General features: G+C 41.2%; 1 protein-coding gene across 1 annotated transcript in view; it reads left to right on the top strand.

Annotated features, from left to right (window-relative positions):
* Positions 1 to 27538, top strand: part of LOC126234792 (uncharacterized) — a 186376-nt gene that overhangs the window by 132781 nt on the left and 26057 nt on the right. Inside the window, exons 9-10 of the mRNA XM_049943539.1 lie at positions 12085 to 12222; positions 16549 to 16668. Of these exons, the coding sequence (XP_049799496.1) occupies positions 12085 to 12222; positions 16549 to 16668 (258 nt within the window). The remainder of the gene's footprint in view (positions 1 to 12084; positions 12223 to 16548; positions 16669 to 27538) is intronic.

Genomic DNA, 27538 nt, shown 5'->3' on the forward strand with positions numbered 1-27538 from the left:
CCACCTTTCTGACAGTCAAGCATTAATTGCGTTGCAGACAATGAAGTTTATTTTTGTCAGTTTGCTAAAGAAATTTTCTTTTATTAATCTTTTCCGCTGAGGCAGACAATATATTTGAAACACCGTGTTTAATTCCACACACTGTTAGCTGCATTTCACGTGCACGTTTTCAACTTCCAGCATGTATAGCATTGTGCCATAATAAAGAACCAAACATTAGATAACACAGTACTGGTACTCCAAGAAAATTTACATCCCGAAAACCACATTGAAAAGCTTAATATCAGGTCGTGGCCTACTTAACTGGGAATCTGGACATACGAATGCGCACTTTAAATGTGTATATATTAGTATGGGGCACGAAATTCCGATGCTTTTGGAGTATCGTCTGATGTCTTGTTTCATTTATGAAATAATCTTTTAATGTTTCACACGTACAAACATACGGGCTCCCTACGACATCGTAACTGCGCAATCGCGGGGACGCCTGTCATCTGGCACTCTGGCAAATGCGGAAACGAACCTATTTCTAACAGGTCGGGGGGAAATATTCCGAATGGTGGTTTGAAAAGCGTTACCATCAAAGTACCATTCTGGCAGTTACAACGGAGCTATATGCGATAAAGTACGATGAATTTCTTAACTCACAGAGTGTTTGACTCACATTTAAAAATCAACTCTTTGATGATGAGCCATTTAGATGAATTTCGAGCCCAGAAGATCAGACATTTATGTCGTTATCAAAAATTTTACAAGAACATTTGTGTGATATCTTAAATTGTAATACGCGCATAAAAGACCAAGACTGTATGTGAAAGCTTAGCTCCTCTTGCAGTGTATTAATCTTGCAGACCAATATTATATGTGAAACCTTTGCGTTTCGTGTTGCAACACTATGTATATTAATTTAAACCATTAACTTTTCTGTTTGTGTGTTTGCGCTACTTAAGTGCTGTTGCTATTGGCTGACTACGTCACGTGTCCTAAGCTCTGAATACCTGCTGTCATTGCCTGGCGATATCACGTGACATGAGCTATGACTGGCTTACAAAAACGCATCGCAATATCGATTTCAATGCTTCGGAAGGTAACATGTGGTGTTGGATGGAATTCGAATTTATACTTTTGTAATACGAAAATATGCAGCATACATGTTGATGCACATAAAAGATCTTTCCAAAACGCGTTTTTTTCCCTATGTTTAGTTTTCTAAAACGCCGGGAAATTCTATTCCCGTGTATAAAACCATAATCATTCAAAGGACTTATAAGGTATACAGTTCGAGAGAAAATATACTGTCAGTTAACAGGGAAAAAGTATGTTTTCACTTGGGAGAAAGTGTATTTTTAACAGAGAAATCCGGGAATTTTTTTCCTTGTCCACGTATACACCCTGCAAAACACATTTTAGAACAAAATCCACTTCCCTGTAGTCTAGCTTCCTTCTTAATTTGAAAAAGAAAATTCTGAGAATATATATTGGAACTCTGCATTGTATGGTAGTGAATCATGGACAGTGGGAAAACCAGAACAGGAGAGAATCGAAGTGTTTGAGATGTTGCGCTTCTGAAGAATGTAAAAATTGGATGGAATGATACGATAAGAAATGAGAACCTTCTTCGCAGAATCGGCAAAGAAAGGAACAGATACTCACAAAAAGAAGGAGCAGGATGATCGGACATGTGTTAAGACATAATGTCCCTGGTACTGGAGGGAACTGTAGGGGAAGACAGAGATTGGATTAAATCCAGCAAAAAATGAGGATGTAGTGTGCAAGTGCTACTCAGAAATGAAACAATTGGCACAGGAAAGGAATTCGTGGTGGGGCGCATCTAACTAGTCAAAAGACTGTTCACTCAAAAAAAAGAGCTGCAATCTTACTTCTTTGGTGACTTCAGCAGTTTCTCCCACAGTGGAGACAATGATCCTTAATTAATGCCTTAATGAAAGCATAATAATAATCAAAGTTTTGAAAATAAGTGCACATATGCATTCCATCACTTACACTTTTTTTTAAATAAAAGTTAAGCTAAGAACTTGCACAGTTAAGCAAAAACATTATGACCACTGCCCACCATGATGTTGGATGCCGCCTGGTGGCATTGCGGGCATGTGATGCAGTCACAAAAGTTTCTAATCAGAGCAGGCACAGATGGAGGGTCACACCAGCAAAGATAAGGGCTGCAAATGGGCAAATCCATTGAAATAAGCAACTTTGACACAGGGCAAATTATTGTTATGTAGAGCCCATGAACGAGTATCTCAGAAAGAGTGAAGCTTGTCAAATGTTCACGTGCTGCTGTTGTGAGCATCTGTGGAAAGAGATGGGACAGTGAAACCACCACTTGACGCAAAATGGTTGGACGTCCATGACTTCTCAGACTGTGGTGTTTGTAGGCTATTCTGCTCTGTAAAGTAGGATAGATGGTGACCTGTGCTGAAAGAGCACAATGCTGGTGCATGCACAAGTGTTTCAGAGTACACCATTCATCGTACATTATTGAACAGTAACTCTGCAGCAGACAATCCCTACATGTTTACATGTTGAGCAATGACATTGTCAGTTATGATTGCTGTGGGCACAGGATCATCAGGATTCAACAGTCAGTCAATGGAAACTTGTCATCTTTTCAGATGAATCACATTTTTGCTACACTAGGTCAGTTTTTGTCTCCACAAACGCTGTCATCATGGTGAATGTAGACTCGAAATGTGCAGCGCACCTCGGTCGCAGGATGGTGGAAGCATTATTATGCTGTGGGAAGCATTCTCCTGTGCTTGCATGGTACCTGTGGTAGTAAGTAATTGAAGACACGCTGACAGCTGCGAACCACCTGTGTCCCTTCATGCTTGATATCTTCCCTGACAGTGATAATTGTCCATGTCTCAGAGCCAGAACCATGCTACAGTGGTTTGAGGTGCATTATAGTGAACTCACATTGATGTCTCAGCAACAAAATTTGCTTGATGTAAATCCTATGGAACCCATCTGGGTCACTATCAGGTGCCATAACTGTGTATGCTTATCAGCAGGCCATTATTTATGCGAATTACATGACCTGTGCATGGACACTTAGTGCTGCAAGCATTAAGCAGGTGGTCATAATGTTTTGTTTCAACAGTGTATGTGTAAGCACATCAGACAAAATATTAGTCATCCCCTTAAAAGAGCACACTAGTGACTTGGCAACACTTTAGATGGTGAATAACTACTACCAGACTGTCCTGTGACACTCCACTTCTGACATACATTATGGCACCAGAGTGGTGTGAATGTGCCTGTTGGTTGTAGGGAATCAGCACAATAAAGTGGATTGATGTTGCAGAATAATGTAAGGGAGCTGTAGTGTTTGGACATGCCTATGACCACTCCATGAGTGAAGTTGCCTGATTTTCTGGTGTAACAATACAGATCGTCATGTAGCACAATGTAAAAACAGTGATGTAGGTTGAGGCAATGAATTAAAATTTGTGCCAGCTCTCGGATTTGAACCTGGGTCACATGCTTACCACGCACTATCAGTTGTGCTACACTAGTACTACTGCTACCATAGCTGTATGGTGTATCCTAGTATGTCTGCTCCATGAACTGGAATCTTTATTAGGGAGGGAGATGTACACAGCTGTATGGACTATCGTAGTACATCTTGCTCCTTGAAATGTAATCTTTATCAGGGAGGGAGATTTACTGGTATAGTCCATACAGCTGTGGTAGCTGTATTGTCAGTGTGGCACAATGGTAATGCATCTTCCCAGTGAGCAAGAGAACTGGGTTTGAATCCCAGTACAGGTACAAAATTTAATTCATTGCCTCAGCCTACATCATTGTCGTGGATAAATGTGTGACCCAATATGTCTCAGGAACATCAACAGTGTATTATTAATATATCACCTACGTCTTAGGTACAGGCAATGGGCTGAGACATGTATTGGAATATGCCTCATGAAGGGAGGCTTATGTGGCAGTTGGAATGGCACATGAGATAGAGAAGCTGCCTAGTAAGCATGAGACCCAGGTTTGAGTCCTGGCATTGGTACAAATTTTAATTCATTGCTTCAGCCTACATCATTAAAATAGAGGAAGGTGAGACTCATTGTGTCTCAGGAACATCAACCGTATATGTTAAAAACAGTTCTTGTGGTTGTGAATATAAGACCAGAGATGAGTGACATCCCGTGTCAGTGACAGTTTCAAACTTGACAGGAATTGCTTCACCATTTCAACCAGTCTCCAGGTGAACTGCATGCAGTAGACGTTTTGAGTCTGATACTTTGCTAGAGGTCAATACTGACAGTAGCACAGAATGTCGTGTTTCTTCAGTGTGACATTAGCTTATTGGAGGCATTTATTGTAGTCCAGTGTGTCAAGAGTTTTGTCTCTTTTCAAGTTTCCAAATGCATAAAGTTCAACAGCAGCTTCATTAAGTGGTTAATGGGCAGTGTGTGAAAGATACAGTTCAGATCCGAGCTGATTATGTGATGTTCAGGGATGCTCATCATACCATGACCTAAGTTCACTCATACAGATTACTGTGAACATGATGTAGGATGCTTGTTTCATCATTCATGGTTTCTAAGTATTGCTGTTTCTTCAAGCATTGCCTTTCTTCACCTTTGATGATGAGTATGCTGTGGATACTCTTGTTGTCCAAGATAACAGCAGGCTTGTGTGTGGCTTTCTTGGTTTGACAAACACTTGGGCACCTTATCACATTGCAACTGATCTACTATATTTCCCAATGTTATTCCCATATAAAGTATCTAGAACTAAATGTAACAGTAGGTAAAACATGTCAATCAATAACCCCACAATACGGTAGGTGTATACGATATAATCAACAGTGATTGACTGTAGCTAGATATGACACACCGGAGGAAACTAAGATGCTCTCTTCTTCAACAAATGAAACCCATTATTAAGACCAGAGAACTTCATGCTACACAATATTATGGGTAATTTTGTTCACTGAATAAGTTCTATCGTGCGAACACAGGTGTAAAATAGTCAACCATATTCATTTGTAATGATTGAGACAAGTACTTACCTTTTTCTTCTCCTTCTTGTTTCTTTTTTATAATAAGTATCATCATCATCATCTCTTCATCACAGCATAGAGGCAACAAACGATTTGGTTTAAAAACTGCTCAAAGATGCTATCCCAAGTGCAGAAAAGGCTGAGTTGCAAGTAACTTCCTTTGTAAAGTCTTTGAATGTACAAGGCTTCATTCAGAGACAGTTCAGGTGACGAACTGGCAGTGCATTACGGTGTGATGCCAAAAGTTCTGTTCTGTGTGTGTGTGTGTTGTGTTGTGTTAAAGAGAGAGAGTTACAACAATTTAGCATACACATTATTTGGCCATGGTCTCACTTATAATTTTGTTCATAATCAGGAGCTTTAGAACTGAGTTCGTAATTAATTAAGATGCCAGGATCTGTACCCAATTAATGACCTCAGCTGAAGTTAGAGACCTTGTATTTTCACCAAAACTTCAGATTTGGAGCCTAGGAGAATGATACCAACAAACAGTGACTTCTTCAGAGCATAGTTAATGGACACTGGTAGTATCTTTAGATGAAAAGGACTATAATCTAGCAAAGAATGGTGATTGGTCACATCATAACTAGTAGTTCCTTCTGTCAGTGATAGTGTTGTTTTTCATGACTTCAAGAAACTATAGTACAAACATTGTTAGAGTGCAGGTAATTAATAGTGAAGATCTACATCAATACTTGCAGTCCACCTTATGGCAAGTGGCGTAGGTACTCTGTACCACTACTATTCTTTTCCTATCCTGTTCCATTTGCAAATAGAACAATGAAAAAACATATGTTTATATGCCTCTGTATGAGCCCTAATTTCTCATATAGTACCTTCGTGGTCCATACATGCAATGTATGTCGAAGGTGACAGAATCATTCTGCAGTCAGCTTCAAATAATGGTTCTCTAAATTTTCTCAATATTGTTCCTTGGAAAGAATGTCACCTTCTCTTAAGGTATTCCCATTTGAGTTCATGTGTTCACTCCATTTGATGTCATGAAAGAGATTATGGAAACTATATAAATAGGCAGTGAACTGGCTCTCCTGGAAAAGGACTGAAACACTGTAACCCTTGTTTTGGACTTAGCATTTGTGGAAGAAATTGAAATGAGGGAAAATGATTTGTGGAAGGGATTGAAATGAGGGAAATGGTAACCCAGCAATGAACCCATAAAATCAACTAGAAACTGAGAATGTATGAAGGATCAAATTGTTTGATGGGAAATAATGGTGGCTCTCTTACACACAAAGGGTGAAGTACAGTTAAAGTATCATTTGAAAGGAAGATAGATTGGCTGGCAGAGAAACCAAGAAAGGATGTAAATCAGGAGGTGAAACCCTTGCTGCAGAAATATTATTAGATCCAAAAGAAAATCTTTTAAGAACTGAAGGAATTACTGAATACTAAAGACAAAATTGCTGGGAAAATGTATAAATTAAAATGACAATCAGAAACAAAAACCAAGTTCCCACAAGATAGTGAGAGACTTTTTCGCTGAAAGTGGACAGTGTGCTGCATAAGAATTGTGCCTTGAAAGAGAAATTGGGGAACACACAGAAACCCACTAGTGCATATGGACAAATTAGACAGGCCCTTTAGAAATTAAACTGATGGAACAATTTCCTTAGTATGACGTATGACAGAGTAGTGTAGACAGAATATGCTGTTAGAATTGCAAGATGTTTGGAAAGATTTGCTAACAAAATTGTAAGGTGTCATTGATAAATAAAAGGAAATTATAACACCACCTGTCACTGTGTAACATTCATTAGCAATTCAATTTCATACTGTCTTCCCACATTCTTGAGTGAAAAAAATTAAGACAGACTTAATACCTGTAGAAAGAAGTGAACATGTGGGCATCAAAACTGCAGAAGATTGTAATAACTGCAGTGAATTAGTTTACATTTTCTTGTGTCACTGCCGTTTACAAACAAAACAATGGGTTGTGAAATCAATGTTATTAAATCCAGTAAAATATTCATGTAGCAAATGTGTAAAATGAAATTAAGCTGAAAGTGAATGTGTGGATTACCTAGTGAAGGGCATAGAGTTAGTAGAGATGTTTATTTCATGATTGCCTTTAAAAGTAAATGAAAAACTAGGAGTTCTTCTATGTGGAGATTTTGAAAATATCTTTGTACTGCCCCTGATAGAACTGAATCAGTTGATCATGAGAGAAGGAACTTTTGAGTGAAAAGAATGAGGATGAAGAAGAAGACATTTGGAGCCATAGACTAGAGAAAGGTAGAGTGTCATTTCTAGCATGATCCACTTCTGGGACAGAATATGGGTGATGGCAGAATAACCAATGAGGAAAAAGGAGATGGATGCCATCATCATAAAATGAATCGGTATTAAGATTTGAGCTTGAGAGACCAACAGGCCTGTCCATTAGATCATCAAATTTGGAATGTGAGGGGGAGCATTTGAAAGGTATAGAAGTATATTTAAAATAATGGACGTTTTGAATAAGACCTGGCTTAGTAGGGGCTGTAAAGAAGGGTCAAACTGGGCTGGATAATTTTTAAACGACTGTAGTCTCAACAAAATATTAGATCTTTTCTACAAATAAGAGGTAGTGACTTAGGAGCTACTGATGCCTCTCATGGAACATAGAGTGGTGAGAATGAAGATTGGTGACAGCAGCAATGTGTCTCAATTCATAGCATCCACTTGCTAACTGAAATAGCTGTCTATAGTAAAAATAAGTCAATAAACAAACAAATATTGGATTTTCATTCCAGCAAGGGCATGTGGACAAAGTTTCTTTGTGGTTGTCTTTATGTGAATTTTCTGTGGGCTTGTTGAACACAAGCAGAGCAAAAATTGATTTCCAGCAGTGTAGTTTGATGATAATCCTCAATGAGAGAAGAGAAAACATGTAAAGGACAGGCTGTGGAGTTGAGTGATATGGCGAGCGCAGTGAAAGCTATTTTGACACCATCAAATGTGAGGGGCCATGAAAGGGCTTGGCCTGCTCCTCTTCTTCTTCGTGGGTGGGGTGGGGGGGGGGTATTTGCTTGAGAGAGAAGACTTTGTTCTTCTACGTAAGTGGTATTAATGTGAACTAATGGGGATCATGAACCCTTGTGCATCAAATATCTTCTGCAAGTACTTAGTTTTCCATTAATAATGGTGTTAGAAAGGAAAAACCCTGATGTTCTGCAAAATTGTATTTATTTTGTCACAAACTGGCTTTTGACTTCTCAGGCCATCTTCGGGAGACAACTGCATGTCACAAACACAGATAAATATGATGTGCGACTTACACAGAAAATACAAATGTGACAAAGTGTTTACATAGGCTACATAAGAAAAATATTACATTAATTAGAATAACTAAAAAGGGGAAACAAAGTTTTTATGAGGAGATACATACAACAAATGATGAGAAATAAAATGAATTTACTTTTTGAATTTACTATATGTAATGAAAACTTCATTTCAGAAGGGAGAAAATGGAAACTGAGTCTTATCTTGTACTACTAGTCTGGCATTTTGTGTCGTGTGTTTGTTGACTTCCATTATTTCCAGTAAGGTCATATTTCTACTGTTTTGATAGAATGTAAAGGTTCACATTCTACAGCATATGGATGGTAGTCTGCTAAAAGATGATCATCTAAGGTTGAATCTTTCTTCTTTAATCACCAGCTTCACTCATGTTCACGTAGCCAAATTGCCACAGCTCTGCCTGACTGGCCAATATACAATTTTTTACACTGCCTGCAAATAATTTGATGTGTACCACTTTGTGACAAGGGTTGCATTTTGTCTTTACTATTCATTAAAAATTTTGATGTGTTATGGATCTCATTTCAGGGCATGATTTTAGGAAGACTTACGCTGAAATGGATCGATTCTCTCTGAGATTTTGCCCACCACACCCAGAATAGCCTTCCCGATCTCTGCAATATCGTCAGATCCTAAGCTCCTTCCGCACCCATGTCCCTTCCCTATTACTCCTACCACTTGACCGTCTCCACTGCAAGACTTGACCTGTGTATGCATCTACCGCCACATTTACCAGCCCTTTAACTGACAATATATATACCAACACACATCATGTACCCACATCTTTTATATAAACATTGTTCAGCCTTTTACATCGCCCTGGCTACCACCAAGTTACCAGTGAGGATGAATGGGCATAGACAGAGAGTGTATACCACAGCCCACAATATCCTGTTGCAGAGCATGCTCTACAACATGACAGTCCTGACCTTGATGCGTGTTTCACCACACATGCCATCTGGATTCTTTCTCCAGGTACTACAAGGTGTACAACTTTGCTTCCGCCGTTTTTTCCCCAACACTTGAGGTTTTAATGAAACAAACTGGTTACACGTGTATCATTCAAAGTACTTTCCATCGCTGGCCACTACTTTCTCCCATCTTTTGGGCAGTGTATGAATACCGCACTGAAAAGAATTACTTGTCTTTTGAAGCGATCCACAAATCGATCCAATTTGTGACTTCTTCATGAGATTGGAAGTGTTGGTCAGCCAGGCCATCCGCCATTGATGTAAACAGGTGCTCGTCAGAGGGAGCAATGTCTGGAGAATACGGCGGGTATGGGAGGTCTCCCCATTTTAAAATTTCCAAGTATATTTTGACCACTTTTGCAACGTTTGGTTGAGCATTGTGCTGCAAAATCACTTTACCGTGCCTCTCACTATATTTTAGCCATTTGTCTTTTAATGCTCTGCTCAAATGCATTAATTGCATTCCATAATGAGTGCCTGTGATTATTTCACTTGGTTTTAACACCTCATAGTACATGACGTCGCACTGGTCCTACCAAATGCAGAGCATTAATTCGGAGCCGTGAATAGTTGATTTGGTCATCAACATGGAAGCATGGCCAGGGTATCCCCATGATTTTCTGCATTTAGGATTATCATAATGAACCCATTTTTCATCCCTGGTCATAATGCGATGCAGAAATCCCTTCCGCTTTTGCCTCTGAAGCAACTGTTCACAAACACACATACGCCGTTCAACATCTCTTGGTTTCAGCTCACACAGGATCCAAGTTCCTTCTTTCTGAATCATGCCCATAGCCTTGAGACATTTTGAAATGGCTTGCTGTGTCACTCCCACTAATCGTGCCAATTCTTCTTGAGTCTGACGCAAGTCTTCACTCAGTGATGTCTCCAATTCTGCATCTTGGAAAACATCTCTCTTCCACCACTATGCTGGTCTACAATGTTAAAACCATCGTTCTTCAAGTGTTGAAACCATTCATGACATGTTCTTTCACTAGTAGCTCCTTACCATACATACTTGAGATCATTCTATGAGACTCAGCTGCTGTTTTCTTCATATTGAAACTAAACTGTAACACCTCCCGCAAATGATGAGAATTAGGCTCATAAACTGACATTTTCTATCAAGAACAACTTTATGATGCAGACACAAATTGACTAATGTTTGAATGAGGTTATGTTGACTAGGGTCCAAGCTAACTGCCTGATGTCTGTGATCTGTTTCTTTCGACCGCTACTTACCGTTGTCGCCACCTATTGGCAAAGTTGTTCACCTTGTAGTTTTTAAGAACTCTGCAAATGGGGACTAGCGCCACAATATATCCTTATTTCTCACCACCCACCTCACCTTAATTTATGTTAATTTCTTTTGTTTCAACATTTCTTCACAGCAACTACTCATTTCTTCACTCTTTTTTAGTTTTCTACATCTTTCATTTTCTGACCTGTCTATTTTTTGCCGACCCTTCCCACCTCTGTTATGTACAATGTACTTAGCTTTTCACTGTTATTAACTCATGCACGATGAATTAGCAGTAATCTATTTCTTGCAAATTACCCTGTCTGCTTGCATATTACCCTGTCTTCCACCTTTAAGCTCTTAGGTTTTCAAATCTTGTCCAGTGCAGTCCCCAACAATCAGTCTTTCCTTCCCATCCCATCCAGTAAATCTCCACTGACCCAGGGTTCTGGTTGGCTTTTCCAAACTCTGCCCCTTTTCCTAAATCTCTCAAGCTGATTTCCCTTCACCCCTCTTCCTTCCCCTTCAACTATATTGCCAGAAGGAGGAGCCACTGGCTTCAGAAGCTTGCATAAGTAAAGCCTATATATATATATATATATATATATATATATATATATATATATATATATATATATATATATATATCTGTGTGTGTGTGTGTGTGTATTCTCCTACTGCCACTTGGTGACTATGGTAAAGGTTTTTGAAAAGGGGCAAATGACGTTTCTAGATGAATGTCTAAAGAATTTAAGTTAAAATTGGTGTCATTTGCTGTGGTTAGTTATTTAGGTAATTGTGATCTAAGGTGTAAAAACAGCTAAAATGCTCACCCCCCCCCCCCCCCCCCTGCATAAATGTGGTAGCTTTGAGCCCTTGAATCTTGGTAACAGAAAATGATATTAAAAAAAAAATTCGAAATGCCCCAATAATATCATCTTAAGAACATACGGAAAAAATTTTGATGATGTGCCATGAACAGAAATTATAGAAGTGGCTGTCCCAACAACAGGTACATTTCATACCCAAAATGCATTGGTTTTCTCAAGAACTGCCAATGAACAAATTGTGCTTTTGTAAGTCACATAAGAGCCACCTTAGACTACACCTAATGGTAAAGAACTAACTCATTGATCACTTTCCTTGGGCTGGAGGAAGATTTTAGTGTTCAAATTTTGATCATGTACTGTAGTATAGCTGCAGTGTTCCTGTTCTTCAGATGGGTATACAAATGGTCACTGCGCCATGGGTATACAAATGGTCACTGCGCCAAGGGATCTAAAATACTAAACCCCTTATCTCTTGTGATCAGTAGAACCTGAGATATGAGCCCCTAAAAAATTGCATTTTTGCACGTGGCTTTTTTGGAACATTGGTACCGTGCACAAACTTATATGTTCCAGCATTTTATCTCTTGTAGTTGGTAATTTTTTTACTGTAATGGATTGAGCTTCAAAAAGTACATAAGAAACAAACTGGAGTGGAGAGCAGTATTTTGACACCCAGATATCATTTTATTTCTGTTGATCTGCTAGGTACCAGAATAGTGGACTACAGATGCAGTTTCCTTCTTTGGTACAGTCATCTGCTTACAGAGAAGATGCAGGTGTAAATGCAAGAACTTTGCTGTTTGAAGATCCAGCAGCCTACCAGTATGGACGAGATCAATTAAGGTAATGCAAATAAAATGCTTGGGTATGTGAATTAAGTATTCTAATGTATTTATATTTTGCTTCTTTTTTCCTATATTACATTTCACATATTCTTAACATTTTTAGTGCCAAATACAATGCTATTCTGACAATTTTCAGAAAAGAACATCATACTCCAATTATGATACCATACTCACTTTCTCACTCTCCTGTCACAATATAAAGTCAGTGGTTGATGTGTCTTTGTGTTGAGAAGATGAAGGAAGGATCGATAATCATCCTTGTGTGCTTCTTTCTGAAAAAAAAATCAGCTGTTATAACTTACAGACATCCCCATTGTCTTGTCTCTGAACCTCGATGTATTCACATTCATCAGAAAATAACACTCTTGAACGAGACTTGTGATTTAGAAATTGTGGCAACAAAACAGAGCATGCTGCAGCTCACTCCTCCACATCATTGTCAGACATTTGGTTCACAGACATGGGTCTAAATGCTAACATTTTTAAGTTTATTTTATAATATGGTCATGGTTTGTTGACTATGATACTTGAAGTCCAGCTGCTTTCTTGCAAATAGATTTCATTGGATAGTGCTCAATTGATTGACCTAGGACAGCACACATTTCCTTCTATCCACTACGTGGTGTGTCTTTGACACTGTTGGAAACAGTGGGCATTTCTACCCATCAGCTGGGCTGCTTTACTGGGTTGGGCCTTGCCAAAGCAATCTTTGAATGCAGGTCTTATCTTAATCACTGGTTGCCCTATCCATAAGAGTTTGTGTAGCCCAACACACTCCACTAATCACTGGTGATATTTTAGCATTCATCACTATTCATCAGGGAGTATTCACCCAACTTACAGTGATGATTCAAAATGGGCGAGAGATGTGTAGGGGCAAACTGTCCTGACGACAGAATAATCGGCAGTGATCAACGCCATAAGGAAGCAGAAAAAACCACTGTGGAAGAATTTAACACAAGAGGTTTAAATTGTCAGTAGTATTAATATCAGGTTTATCTGTAAAAAGTCTCAAAAGAAAAGAAGTACTGAATTATCCCTGATTATTGTGATAGAGACCTTGGAACACAATCGTTTTTTGGGATGAAGTTGAAATTGTCACTAGCACACCTCATCCGACAACTGAAATGACAAAATACATAACCAAAACAATATCGCACTGATAAAAATTATTTTTGTCAGCTTTAAAACAGGGGTTTCAATAAAACAACTATTTCTCAGATACCCTTTACTGGCAGCTATAATGCTTGTATGACAATTGAACTGGTAGTGAATTTTTAAAGATGTAGAGCATGAAAAAATGCTTTATAACTGTGAACTTGCAAACAACTGAATGTGTGAACTTGCAAAAAAGGAGTAGTGTAACTCTTGAACTTTGTTATCAACTCAAAAATTGTAGACATTTGAGTCTCTTATTTGATGTTCTGCCATTAGATATTGAAATACGTTTGTGGACATTTTAGAGCAAGTAGTACTGGTAGTAGAAGGTTAACCATGTAGAGGAACAGATATAAAGTTTTGTACCCTGTACTTTCATACATTGTGTGGTGTTTAGATTTTAAACAAATGAAGAACTATTTAATATCAACTTGCATGTGTTCTGAGTGTTGTCTCATGATGAAAATGAATGATCTTCAATGCAACAAAATTTTTGTTGGTGGTGGTGTTGACATTTTTACGTTGGTAAGACTTCTTATAAATACATAGAGCTGGAGGAAAGTGGTGAGAAAAATATTGAAAACCTATATCTCTGTAACATCATGTTCAATAACATACAAACTGATGGTAGTAATGATTTTTAAGTTATGAGAAAGAGCAACTGACCCTCCACTGTTTTCATTTGATTGAACTTTAGTTAGGAACAGTGCAAGGCGAGAGAAAAAAGAAGAGAGAAAATCTCAGAGGTAAAGATTTAATTATCCATCTATGTTTGTATGCTGTTGGTTCACATTTCATGCTTTCTACATAACTATTGTCAAGGAGGTGTTTTGTAAGGCAGCAGTTGAAGTATATTTGCATTGTCGTCATGAAAGGGTTAGGCTTTATGCTGTTAACAGCCAAAAAGCTGCAAAGTTGGATGTTGCAGTAGAATACCTACATCTACATCCATTCTCCGCAAACCACCCTGAGGTGCATGGCAGAGGGTACATATGAAATCACTGTAGCAGTTATTATGGTTTCTTCCAGTTCCTTTCACGTATGGAGTGCAGGAAGAATGATTGTTTGAATGCCTCTGTCCATGAGTAATTATCCTAATCTTATCCTCACACATTGTTGTATATTCCTAGAATCATCATTTAAAGCCAGTTCTTGAAATTTTGTTTATAGACTTTCTGGCAATAGTTTATGTCAATCTTCAAGAATCTCCCAGTTCAGTTCCTTCAGTATCTCTGTGACACTTTCCCATGGATCAAATAACCTGTGACCACTCATGCTTACCTTCTCCGTATATGTTCAATATCCGCTGTGAGTCCTATTTGGTATGGATCCCACACACTTGAGCAATATTCTAGAACAGGTCACACGAGTGATTTGTATGCAGACTGATTGCACTTCCTCAGTAATCTACCACTAAACCAAAGTCTGCCCCCTGCTTTTTGAAGTGCACAATTTCACACCTGTGAACATTTAAACCAAGTTACCAATCTTTGCACCAGTTTGAAATCTTATTGAGACTTGACTCAATATTAATGCAGCTTCTTTCAGATAGTACTTCATTATAGATAATTGCATCATCTGCAGAAAGTTTGTGGCTTCTATTAATCTTGTCTGCAAGGCCATTAATATGCAACATGAACAGCAAGGATCCCACCATGCTTCCCTGGGGCACACCTGAAGTTACTTTGATATCTGACTCTCTATCCAAGATAACATGTTGCATCCTCATGGCCAGTAAGTCAGTGGAGTCAAAAATTTCCTTGGTGGCAATAAGCATATGTGAGGTACTGAGTCAAATGCTTTTTGGAAATAAAAAAAAATACTGCATCAGTCTGATTGCCTTGATCCAAAGCTTTCAGTATGTCATGAGAAAAGTGCGAGTTGAGTTTCACACGTTCAATGTTTTGGGACTCCATGCTGATTGACATTGAGAAGGTCATTCTGTTTGAGATACCTCATTATGTTTGAGCTCTGAATATGTTCTAAGATTCTACAACAAATCGATGTCAAGGATATTGGACAGTAGTTTAGTGGACCACTTCTACTACCCTTCTTGTAGATGGGTGTGACCTGTCCTTTTTTCCAAGAACTGGGCACGGTTTTTTGTTTGAGGATCTGTGATAGATTATACTTAGACAAGGGGCTAACTCTGCCACAAATTCAGTATAGAATCTGACAGGGATTCCATTGTGCCTTGGAGCTTTGTTCAATTTTAACATTTTCAGCTGTATTTCAAGACCATTGACACTAATACTGATTTCATTCATTTTTTCAATGGTTCAAGGATTAAATTGGAGCAATTCTTCTGGTTTTCCTTTCTAAAGAAACATTTGAAAATGGAGTTAAGCACTTCAGCTTTTGCTTTTCCAACCTCAGTTTCAGTCCCTGTCTCATTCGCTAGGGACTGGACACTAACTTTGATGCACTAACAGCCTTTACATTTGACCAGAATTTCTTTGGGTTTTGTGCAATATCATTTGACAGTATTCTGCTGTGGTGGTCATTGAAGCCATAAGGGCTGAGGACAGAAAGTGAGAATGTCGTGACAAAAAAATTGATGTATTTCCTGTGTTAGTATAACAACTGCTGTAAGGAATCTTTTTTTCCGAATAGGTGAGCCAAAAATGTCAAATTGCTTCTGTAACAAAGAAAAGAGTTAAGAGTCTCTACTAACGAAGGTAAAAAATCTGAATGGCTGCATGGGCTCTTGTTTTCAACAGAGAAAAGAAAGAAAAAGCTTTAGTTTTGGTGTTAGTAAAGACTACAAAGCATTATTGAGCAATTTTACTGGTTCAGCTTGTGTAAAATTCTAACAACAATATATCTTCCAAGATTAGGTTGGGCATCTGTCTCTCTCTCTCTCTCTCTCTCTCTCTCTCTCTCTCTTATAATTGGCGTTTTCCCACCTTGCTCAGTAACAGATTCAGCAGTTTCATCCCCACCTGCACCTAATTAGTCAAATATAAACAAAATATTGTGGTTTCAGAATATATGATATGATAATTTAACATGTGAGAAGTACCGACTAATTTGGATTTCAGTTAAGTTGTCATTCTAAAGAATGCCTCAATCACTCTTCTACTGTACATTTTTAGTTTCAGTTTTTACATTTTCTGTTAATGATTGGATAACAGTGAACCTTTTTTCTGGTAAATTTACCTTACAGCTCTGATGAAAACCCTGTGTCTGAAGCTCATTTCCAAACACAAATGCCTTTAATGGGACAGCATAGCCTTTATGGAAGACTACCATCATATGGACAACATACATTACGTAACCCATACAGGTAAAGTGAAATTTATGTTTCAGCTGCATAGAATAAGGAATATGATCTTCCTATTGCAAAATAACGTATGATAAAGGATATATTGACAATGGCTTTGTTGCATACTCACTTTGTACTAAGTAGTAGTCTAAGATTGAAAGGCAGTACAGTCCTTGCAATAAATTTAAGGAAGAAAGATCAGTATACTGAATGAAAAAGGTGAAAGTAAAAACAAAGTTTCAGCCTTTGGCTGTTGAAATGCAACTAAGTACAGAATACCGTATTTACTCGAATCTAAGCCGCACCTGAAAAATGAGACTCTAAATCAAGGAAAAAAAAATTTCCCGAATCTAAGCCGCACCTGAAATTTGAGACTCGAAATTCAAGGTGAGAGAAAAGTTTTAGGCCACACCTCCAAATCGAAACTGAAGTTAGTCCATTATAATGTGAGACATAATTTAGGTCGAATGAATGACAATACAGCTACAGTAGTTTGGTTCGAGTCGTAAGCTTAGCAGTTACGCTTTACCAGGTAGCCATTGCTATGCGCCCGGTGCTCCATCCGTATTTATACGGGTACCCTTCCTTTTTCACGTGCTTATTTTTCTTTGATCTGATAAGTGCCATTCTCTTTGTTATAGGTGTTTACGTCACTCTAAGCTGAAAATGCATTACTGTATTGTGCCGTGCATTGTTTGTCACTTTCTGATAATTAGTGTTTACGGCCTGTCGCCGTTCGCCACATGGCTTGCTTTTATGTGCTCTACTACCGCTTCCAGATGATCAACAAGAACCAAATAATAGACTGCGTATGATAAAAGATGTTCTGAACCAGAGTTTAGCGAAAAAATTTTCTCCGTTTGAAAATCTTTGCAGACGCCTCTTTTAGTACATTACATTCTGCACAGAAAATAGAGTCATCTTAGATTTAAAAATCTAGTCAATTGCCGTGCTTCATTTCTGACTGTATCACTATTAGGCATAAGAATAATACGAATATAAACATGACATGATATGTGTATTCTTCCGCGTTTGCTGTTGTCTCACTCTAGTTTCGTAGTTTATTAGGCAGACAGGAATTAAATGAGATAGCTGCAAACACGAAAGAATACATGACAAAATGTTTATATTCGTATTATTCTTATGGTGAAGAGAATACTGCATGTGATTCACAATTCATAAAAGTTCCTATTAGCAACCATCTCCTCTCACAGGTAGGAAAAAATTCAGAAAAGCGTTTCCCATATTGACCAACATCTCAAAGCGTCTTGCCAGTCAGATTTTCATAGTACATTGAAATGCTGCTACATTCGAAGATGAATAATATGAAATTTGTATTTCCTTCATTGGATAATGTACGAATATGCAGTGGTCGAAACTCAGGGTGGAGAAAAAAGCTCGTCTTCCCCTTTTTTGTTTTTACTGATGCAGAGGTTTTGCCGCCAGTATTTATCTTTGTGCCTGCAAAGCATGCCTGTGTAGCGCTACATATATTCGACGGCAGAAGTTAGTTGTGGCGGCACCTTCCAACTGTTTTCAGAACTTCCGCTTACTTTGCACTCGATTCTAAGCTGCAGGCGGTTTTGTGGATTACAAAAACCGGAAAAAAAAGTGCGGCTTAGATTCCAGTAAATACGGTACTAGATAACTCTGTGAGTGTATATTCCATATGCCTGTGTTCCAGGCCAGTGAATCCCAGACAGATATGTTTGTGTAAATTCATAGTCATCATGACTTTATACAGAGAATGGAGAGAGTAATACTACAGTAAACAACTAATTGGTTACATTCTTGGAATGTTTGTTTCCCAGTAAGATAGTCTCTGTAGGCTGCTTCTGCAAAGTACTAACAACAAATTACGATTAGTGCTGATCTACTTACAGTTGGAAATTAGTTCTAGATTATTTTATATGTGCATGTGTATACTGCCTGACAGGAAAAGTGATGCACCCAGCAGACATGGTCAGTTGTCAAGGTAACTTTCTACACATACACACCACTGGTGGGTATGCAGTCTATGCTTCCCAACTACTACAGCTGCACTCCAAATATAACCACGTGTGTTTTGCTGTCAACAATAGCATATACATGGAATGGTAATGAGCAGCATTAGGTGTTGTGTGATCACTGTGAAGGATGCAGAGATGCCACGTACTTGTGTGAGACAGTGTTGTCACCACCTGACACAGTTTTTAACGGGCCTCACTATGGGTCACCATTTGGCCAGCTGGTGAAACGTACTGCAGTGCCCAGATTTGTGGACATTTAGATGTCACATTTGCCTGATTTTGGCTGCATGCATGGGCAGATGAGTGCAGACATACTTGTTGTCTAGGTTCTAGTTGACCACTATGACTGACTACTACAAGGAAGGATCACTGTATTGTGGAACAAGCACATCATAAACCCCTTGCATGTATGCCGGCCATTCAAGTGCAAGTAATAGACTGCCTGTAACATTCTATGTCAACCCACACCATTGGTTGGAGACTAGCAGCAGCTGGAGTAGGGAATCACCATTCCATGTATATGCCACTGTTGACACCACAACACAAATGGTTGCATTTGGAGTGCTGCCATAGATGGGAAGCATAGACTGCTGATAAACATCATCGCATTGTGTTCAGTGACAAATCGTCATTCTGCCCCACCCAGGATGATGATCATTGGTTAGTATGATGGTGATCTGGGAAGAGGTCCCATTCTTCCAGTGTTTTGGAGAGACACAGCAGTGTTACTCCTGGCAACAGCTGCCACTTGTGACACATCAGGATAGTAGCAAGTTACATAGTTAGCTTTTTCTATGTGCTTTTACAGTTTAATTTGCAAATCAGTAGTGGTTGGATGTACAGGGTGTATACAGACACAGGTTTACCAGTTATCAGGAGTACCAGTGTTTGGCATGTAATGGAGCCTCTTAGGAAAATAGCGTCCAGGGCTGGAAATAAATCCAATTTGTGCTCGTTACATCTGCCAGGGTACCTCATCCAAGATGTGAAGGAGGCCCTGCCTGCAATTGTCAAGAGTGCAGTCGTTTGCAGGCTGTGGTTCGTGTTGGTGCCAATGACACCCATCACTTTGCTTCTGACTTTCCTCAGTTCATAACGGTGGCTGGTGAAAGTGAAGTGTGCAAGCCTCAGTGCAGGATGCAAGTGAAGCTCATGATTGTACCCATTATAGATCAGAGTCCTTTGGTTTGGAGTCGAGTGGACTCTCAACCAGAGGGTGTGACGTTTCTGTAACAGTTGTGGCTGCAGATTTCTAGATGTGCATCATTGGTTGGGGAATTGTAGGATTCCCCTCGGCAGGTCAAGGGTGCACTACACACAGGGAGATCATGTGGAGTGTGTGTGTGTATATATATATATATATAAACAAAGATGATGTGACTTACCAAATGAAAGTGCTGGCAGGTCGACAGACACACAAACGAACACAAACATACACACAAAATTAAAGCTTTCGCAACAAACTGTTGCCTCATCAGGAAAGAGGGAAGGAGAGGGAAAGACGAAAGGATGTGGGTTTTAGGGGAGAGGGTAAGGAGTCATTCCAATCCCGGGAGCGGAAAGACTTACCTTAGGGGGAAAAAAGGACGGGTATACACTCGCACACACACACATATCCATCCACACATATACAGACACAAGCAGACATCTCACAAGCAGACATATTGTGAGATGTCTGCTTGTGTCTATATATGTGTGGATGGATATGTGTGTGTGTGCGAGTGTATACCCGTCCTTTTTTCCCCCTAAGGTAAGTCTTTCCGCTCCCGGGAGTGGAATGACTCCTTACCCTCTCCCCTAAAACCCACATCCTTTCGTCTTTCCCTCTCCTTCCCTCTTTCCTGATGAGGCAACAGTTTGTTGCGAAAGCTTGAATTTTGTGTGTATGTTTGTGTTCGTTTGTGTGTCTGTCGACCTGCCAGCACTTTCATTTGGTAAGTCACATCATCTTTGTTTTTAGATATATTTTTCCTACGTGGAATGTTTCCCTCTATTATTACCATATCATATATATAAACAAAGATGATGTGACTTACCAAATCAAAGGGCTGGCAGGTCGACAGACACACAAACGAACACAAACATACACACAAAATTCAAGCTTTCGCAACAAACTGTTGCCTCATCAGGAAAGAGGGAAGGAGAGGGAAAGACGAAAGGATGTGGGTTTTAAGGGAGAGGGTAAGGAGTCATTCCAATCCCGGGAGCGGAAAGACTTACCTTAGGGGGAAAAAGGGACGGGTATACACTCGCACACACACACATATCCATCCACACATATACAGACACAAGCAGACATCTCACAAGCAGACATATTTAAAGACAAAGAGTTTGGGCAGAGATGTCAGTCGAGGCAGAAGTGCAGAGGCAAAGATGTTGTTGAATGACAGGTGAGGTATGAGTGGCGGCAACTTGAAATTAGCGGAGATTGAGGCCTGGTGGATAACGGAAAGAGAGGATATATTGAAGAGCAAGTTCCCATCTCCGGAGCTCGGATAGGTTGGTGTTAGTGGGAAGTATCCAGATAACCCAGACGGTGTAACACTGCGCCAAGATGTGCTGGCCGTGCACCAAGGCATGTTTAACCACAGGGTGATCCTCTTTACCAACAAACACTGTCTGCCTGTGTCCATTCATGCGAGTGGACAGTTTGTTGCTGGTCATTCCCACATAGAATGCATCACAGTGTAGGCAGGTCAGTTGGTAGATCACGTGGGTGCTTTCACACGTGGCTCTGCCTTTGATCGTGTACACCTTCCGGGTTACAGGACTGGAGTAGGTGGTGGTGGGAGGGTGCATGGGACAGGTTTTACACCGGGGGCGGTTACAAGGGTAGGAGCCAGAGGGTAGGGAAGTTGGTTTCGGGATTTCATAGGGATGAACTAAGAGGTTACGAAGGTTAGGTGGATGGCGGAAAGACACTCTTGGTGGAGTGGGGAGGATTTCATGAAGGATGGATCTCATTTCAGGGCAGGATTTGAGGAAGTCGTATCCCTGCTGGAGAGCCACATTCAGAATCTGATCCAGTCCCGGAAAGTATCCTGTCACAAGTGGGGCACTTTTGTGGTTCTTCTGTGGGAGGTTCTGGGTTTGAGAGGATGAGGAAGTGGCTCTGGTTATTTGCTTCTGTACCAGGTCGGGAGGGTAGTTGCGGAATGCGAAAGCTGTTGTCGGGTTGTTGGTGTAATGCTTCAGGGATTCCGGACTGGAGCAGATTCGTTTGCCACGAAGACCTAGGCTGTAGGGAAGGGACCGTTTGATGTGGAATGGGTGGCAGCTGTCGTAATGGAGGTACTGTTGCTTGTTGGTGGGTTTGATGTGGACGGACGTGTGAAGCTGGCCATTGGACAGGTGGAGGTCAACATCAAGGAAAGTGGCATGGGATTTGGAGTAGGACCAGGTGAATCTGATGGAACCAAAGGAGTTGAGGTTGGAGAGGAAATTCTGGAGTTCTTCTTCACTGTGAATCCAGATCATGAAGATGTCATCAATAAATCTGTACCAAACTTTGGGTTGGCAGGCCTGGGTAACCAAGAAGGCTTCCTCTAAGCGACCCATAAATAGGTTGGCGTACGAAGGGGCCATCCTGGTACCCATGGCTGTTCCCTTTAATTGTTGGTATGTCTGGTCTTCAAAAGTGAAGAAGTTGTGGGTCAGGATGAAGCTGGCTAAGGTAATGAGGAAAGAGGTTTTAGGTAGGGTGGCAGGTGATCGGCGTGAAAGGAAGTGCTCCATCGCAGCGAGGCCCTGGACGTGCAGGATATTTGTGTATAAGGAAGTGCCATCAATGGTTACAAGGATGGTTTCTGGGGGTAACGGATTGGGTAAGGATTCCAGGCGTTCGAGAAAGTGGTTGGTGTCTTTGATGAAGGATGGGAGACTGCATGTAATGGGTTGAAGGTGTTGATCTATGTAGGCAGAGATACGTTCTGTGGGGGCTTGGTAACCAGCTACAATGGGGCGGCCGGGATGATTGGGTTTGTGAATTTTAGGAAGAAGGTAGATGGTAGGATTGCGGGGTGTCGGTGGGGTCAGGAGGTTGATGGAGTCAGGTGAAAGGTTTTGTAGGGGGCCTAAGGTTCTGAGGATTCCTTGAAGCTCCGCCTGGACATCAGGAATGGGATTACTTTGGCAAACTTTGTATGTGGTGTTGTCTGAAAGCTGACGCAGTCCCTCAGCCACATACTCCCGACGATCAAGTACCACAGTCGTGGAACCCTTGTCCGCCGGAAGAATGATGATGGACCGGTCAGCCTTCAGATCACGGATAGCCTGGGCTTCAGCAGTGGTGATGTTGGGAGTAGGATTAAGGTTTTTTAAGAAGGATTGAGAGGCAAGGCTGGAAGTGAGAAATTCCTGGAAGGTTTGGAGAGGGTGATTTTGAGGAAGAGGAGGTGGGTCCCGCTGTGACGGAGGACGGAACTGTTCCAGGCAGGGTTCAATTTGGATAGTGTCTTGGGGAGTTGAATCATTAGGGGTAGGATTAGGATCATTTTTCTTCGTGGCAAAGTGATACTTCCAGCAGAGAGTACGAGTGTAGGACGGTAAATCTTTGACGTGGGCTGTTTGGTTGAATCTGGGAGTGGGGCTGAAGGTGAGGCCTTTGGATAGGACAGAGGTTTCGGATTGGGAGAGAGGTTTGGAGGAAAGGTTAACTACTGAATTAGGGTGTTGTGGTACCAGATTGTGTTGATTGGAATTTTTAGGTTTTGGAGGGAGTGGAGCTGGAAGTGGGAGATTGAGTAGATGGGAGAGACTGGGTTTGTGCGCAATGAGAGGTGGTTGAGGTTTGCTGGAAAGGTTGTGAAGGGTGAGTGAGTTGCCTTTCCGGAGGTGGGAAACCAGGAGATTGGATAGTTTTTTGAGGTGAAGGGTGGCATGCTGCTTTAATTTGCGGTTGGCCTGTAGGAGGATGCTCTGAATAGCCGGTGTGGATGTGGGAGAGGAAAGATTGAGGACTTTCCTGTGTGGAATGTTTCCCTATATATATATATATCTGTGTGTGTGTGTGTGTGTGTGTGTGTGTGTGTGTGTGTGTGTAAAAATTAATAGAGGGAAACATTCCACGTGGGAAAAATATATCTAAAAACAAAGATGGTGTTACTTACCAAACGAAAGCGCTGGCACGGCGATAGACACACAAACAAACACAAACATACACACAAAATTCAAGCTTTCGCAACAAACTGTTGCCTCATCAGGAAAGAGGGAAGGAGAGGGAAAGACGAAAGGATGTGGGTTTTAAGGGAGAGGGTAAGGAATCATTCCAATCCCGGGAGCGGAAAGACTTACCTTAGGGGGAAAAAAGGACGGGTATACACTCGCACACACACACATATCCATCCACACATATACAGACACAAGCAGACATATTTAAAGACAAAGAGTTTGGGCAGAGATGTCAGTCGAGGCAGAAGTGCAGAGGCAAAGATGTTGTTGAATGACAGGTGAGGTATGAGTGGCGGCAACTTGAAATTAGCGGAGATTGAGGCCTGGTGGATAACGGGAAGAGAGGATATATTGAAGAGCAAGTTCCCATCTCCGGAGTTCGGATAGGTTGGTGTTAGTGGGAAGTATCCAGATAACCCGGACGGTGTAACACTGTGCCATAACCATATCATTAATGAAACCAACAATTACGTTTGTTATTGTCGCTGTTGCATTTCGAAACCTTTCCTGTCGTCTTATTTTCTCTTTATTTTCTCTTTCTGTTTTTACCAGTAGTCTCACTTTGTATTCACCTTCCCCTTTTTACCGTAATCTACTATACAATTTTATCCCGCCTATATATACTCAATAATACGTAACCCACTTCCAAACCATAACCAAAAAAATTTTATTTTCCGCTTTCAACTCCACCGCTGCTATAAAATCCACCGTTTCTAGTTCAATAACAGCTGCTTTCATGTATAAAACAACCATTTCGGCTGGTTCTAATAACCTTCACTATATTTCCACTTCCGTTTTTCGCACAACATTTTTAGCCGCTCCCCACAGGTTTTAACGTCATTATTTACAATTGTTAGCCCCATTTTCGTAATCTTTCACCTTAACACCACTCCTTTTAATACATTTACACGTTTTTTCGAAATTTTCCCGAATTTCTCCGTCCTTTAACGTGTTTTAGCGGCAACACAACCACCTAACCCTTATGCACATCGCTGTCTACCAACCCAAGTTCACCACAGGATCAACTTAACCAACACTTTTTCGCCTTTTTCCATACCAGATCTCCAGTTGCTTTCTAGTTCACCTTTATCTCTCCCCATATATTTTTATCTTTCAGTTTCATTTCAACCTCATGTTACACTTTCCACCTTCAAATACCATGTCACCCTCACAACACCCCCACAACGACCCCATTAAGTTTTATTTACATTCCCTCCGCAAACATGCCTTCACCCTAGCCAGATTACGCTCGCATATTTTATTTTCTCAGGCTTGTCTGACATTTGGCATAACCCCCAAAGGCCTCACACTTAAAGTTCCCATCTCTGGCTGCAACCCTTCTTTCCATCAGTCCCTATACCAGTTCCAAACCATTGCCCTCACCCACCTAATCCTTCACCTACACATCAACTAAGCCAATGAACACACCCGTGAACTCCTATCCTTAATAAAAGTCCTCAAACTTTCCTCTCCCACATCCACACCGGCTATTCAGAGCATCCTCCTACAGGCCAACCGCAAATTAGAACAGCATGCCACCCTTCACCTCAAAAAACTATCCAATCTCCTGGTTTCCCACCTCCGGAAAGGCAACTCACTCACCCTTCACAACCTTTCTAGCAAACCTCAACCACCTCTCATTGCACACAAACCCAGTCTCTCCCATCTACTCAATCTCCCACTTCCAGCTCCACTCCCTCCAAAACCTAAAAATTCCAATCAACACAATCTGGTACCACAACACCCTAATTCAGTAGTTAACCTTTCCTCCAAACCTCTCTCCCAATCCGAAACCTCTGTCCTATCCAAAGGCCTCACCTTCAGCCCCACTCCCAGATTCAACCAAACAGCCCTCGTCAAAGATTTACTGTCCTACACTCGTACTCTCTGCTGGAAGTATTACTTTGCCACGAAGAAAAATGATTCTAATCCTACCCCTAATGATCCAACTCGCCTAGACACTATCCAAATTGAACCCTGCCTGGAACAGTTCCGTCCTTCGTCACAGCGGGACCCACCTCCTCTTCCTCAAAATCACCCTCTCCAAACCTTCCAGGAATTTCTCACTTCCAGCCTTGCCTCTCAATCCTTCTTAAAAAACCTTAATCCTACTCCCAACATCACCACTGCTGAAGCCCAGGCTATCCGTGATCTGAAGGCTGACCGGTCCATCGTCATTCTTCCGGCGGACAGGGGTTCCACTACCGTGGTACTTGATCGTCGGGAGTATGTGGCTGAGGGACTGTGTCAGCTTTCAGACAACACCACATACAAAGTTTGCCAAGGTAATCCCATTCCTGATGTCCAGGCGGAGCTTCAAGGAATCCTCAGAACCTTAGGCCCCCTACAAAACCTTTCACCTGACTCCATCAACCTCCTGACCCCACCGACACCCCGCAATCCTACCATCTACCTTCTTCCTAAAATTCACAAACCCAATCATCCCGGCCGCCCCATTGTAGCTGGTTACCAAGCCCCCACAGAACGTATCTCTGCCTACATAGATCAACACCTTCAACCCATTACATGCAGTCTCCCATCCTTCATCAAAGACACCAACCACTTTCTCGAACGCCTGGAATCCTTACCCAATCTGTTACCCCCAGAAACCATCCTTGTAACCATTGATGCCACTTCCTTATACACAAATATCCTGCACGTCCAGGGCCTCGCTGCGATGGAGCACTTACTTTCACGCCGATCACCTGCCACCCTACCTAAAACCTCTTTCCTCATTACCTTAGCCAGCTTCATCCTGACCCACAACTTCTTCACTTTTGAAGACCAGACATACCAACAATTAAAGGGAACAGCCATGGGTACCAGGATGGCCCCTTCGTACACCAACCTATTCATGGGTCGCTTAGAGGAAGCCTTCTTGGTTACCCAGGCCTGCTAACCCAAAGTTTGGTACTGATTTATTGATGACATCTTCATGATCTGGACTCACAGTGAAGAAGAACTCCAGAATTTCCTCTCCAACCTCAACTCCTTTGGTTCCATCAGATTCACCTGGTCCTACTCCAAATCCCATGCCACTTTCCTTGATGTTGACCTCCACCTGTCCAATGGCCAGCTTCACACGTCCGTCCACATCAAACCCACCAACAAGCAACAGTACCTCCATTACGACAGCTGCCACCCATTCCACATTAAACGGTCCCTTCCCTACAGCCTAGGTCTTCGTGGCAAACGAATCTGCTCCAGTCCGGAATCCCTGAAGCATTACACCAACAACCTGACAACAGCTTTCGCATTCCGCAACTACCCTCCCGACCTGGTACAGAAGCAAATAATCAGAGCCACTTCCTCATCCTCTCAAACCCAGAACCTCCCACAGAAGAACCACAAAAGTGCCCCACTTGTGACAGGACACTTTCCGGGACTGGATCAGATTCTGAATGTGGCTCTCCAGCAGGGATACGACTTCCTCAAATCCTGCCCTGAAATGAGATCCATCCTTCATGAAATCCTCCCCACTCCACCAAGAGTGTCTTTCCGCCGTCCACCTAACCTTCGTAACCTCTTAGTTCGTCCCTATGAAATCCCCAAACTACCTTCCCTACCCTCTGGCTCCTACCCTTGTAACCGCCCCCAGTGTAAAACCTGTCCCATGCACCCTCCCACCACCACCTACTCCAGTCCTGCAACCCGGAAGGTGTACACGATCAAAGGCAGAGCCACGTGTGAAAGCACCCACGTTATCTACCACC

This window comes from Schistocerca nitens, chromosome 2 (assembly GCF_023898315.1).
Source record: "Schistocerca nitens isolate TAMUIC-IGC-003100 chromosome 2, iqSchNite1.1, whole genome shotgun sequence".
In the NCBI taxonomy this organism is placed as follows: Eukaryota; Metazoa; Arthropoda; class Insecta; order Orthoptera; family Acrididae; genus Schistocerca; species Schistocerca nitens.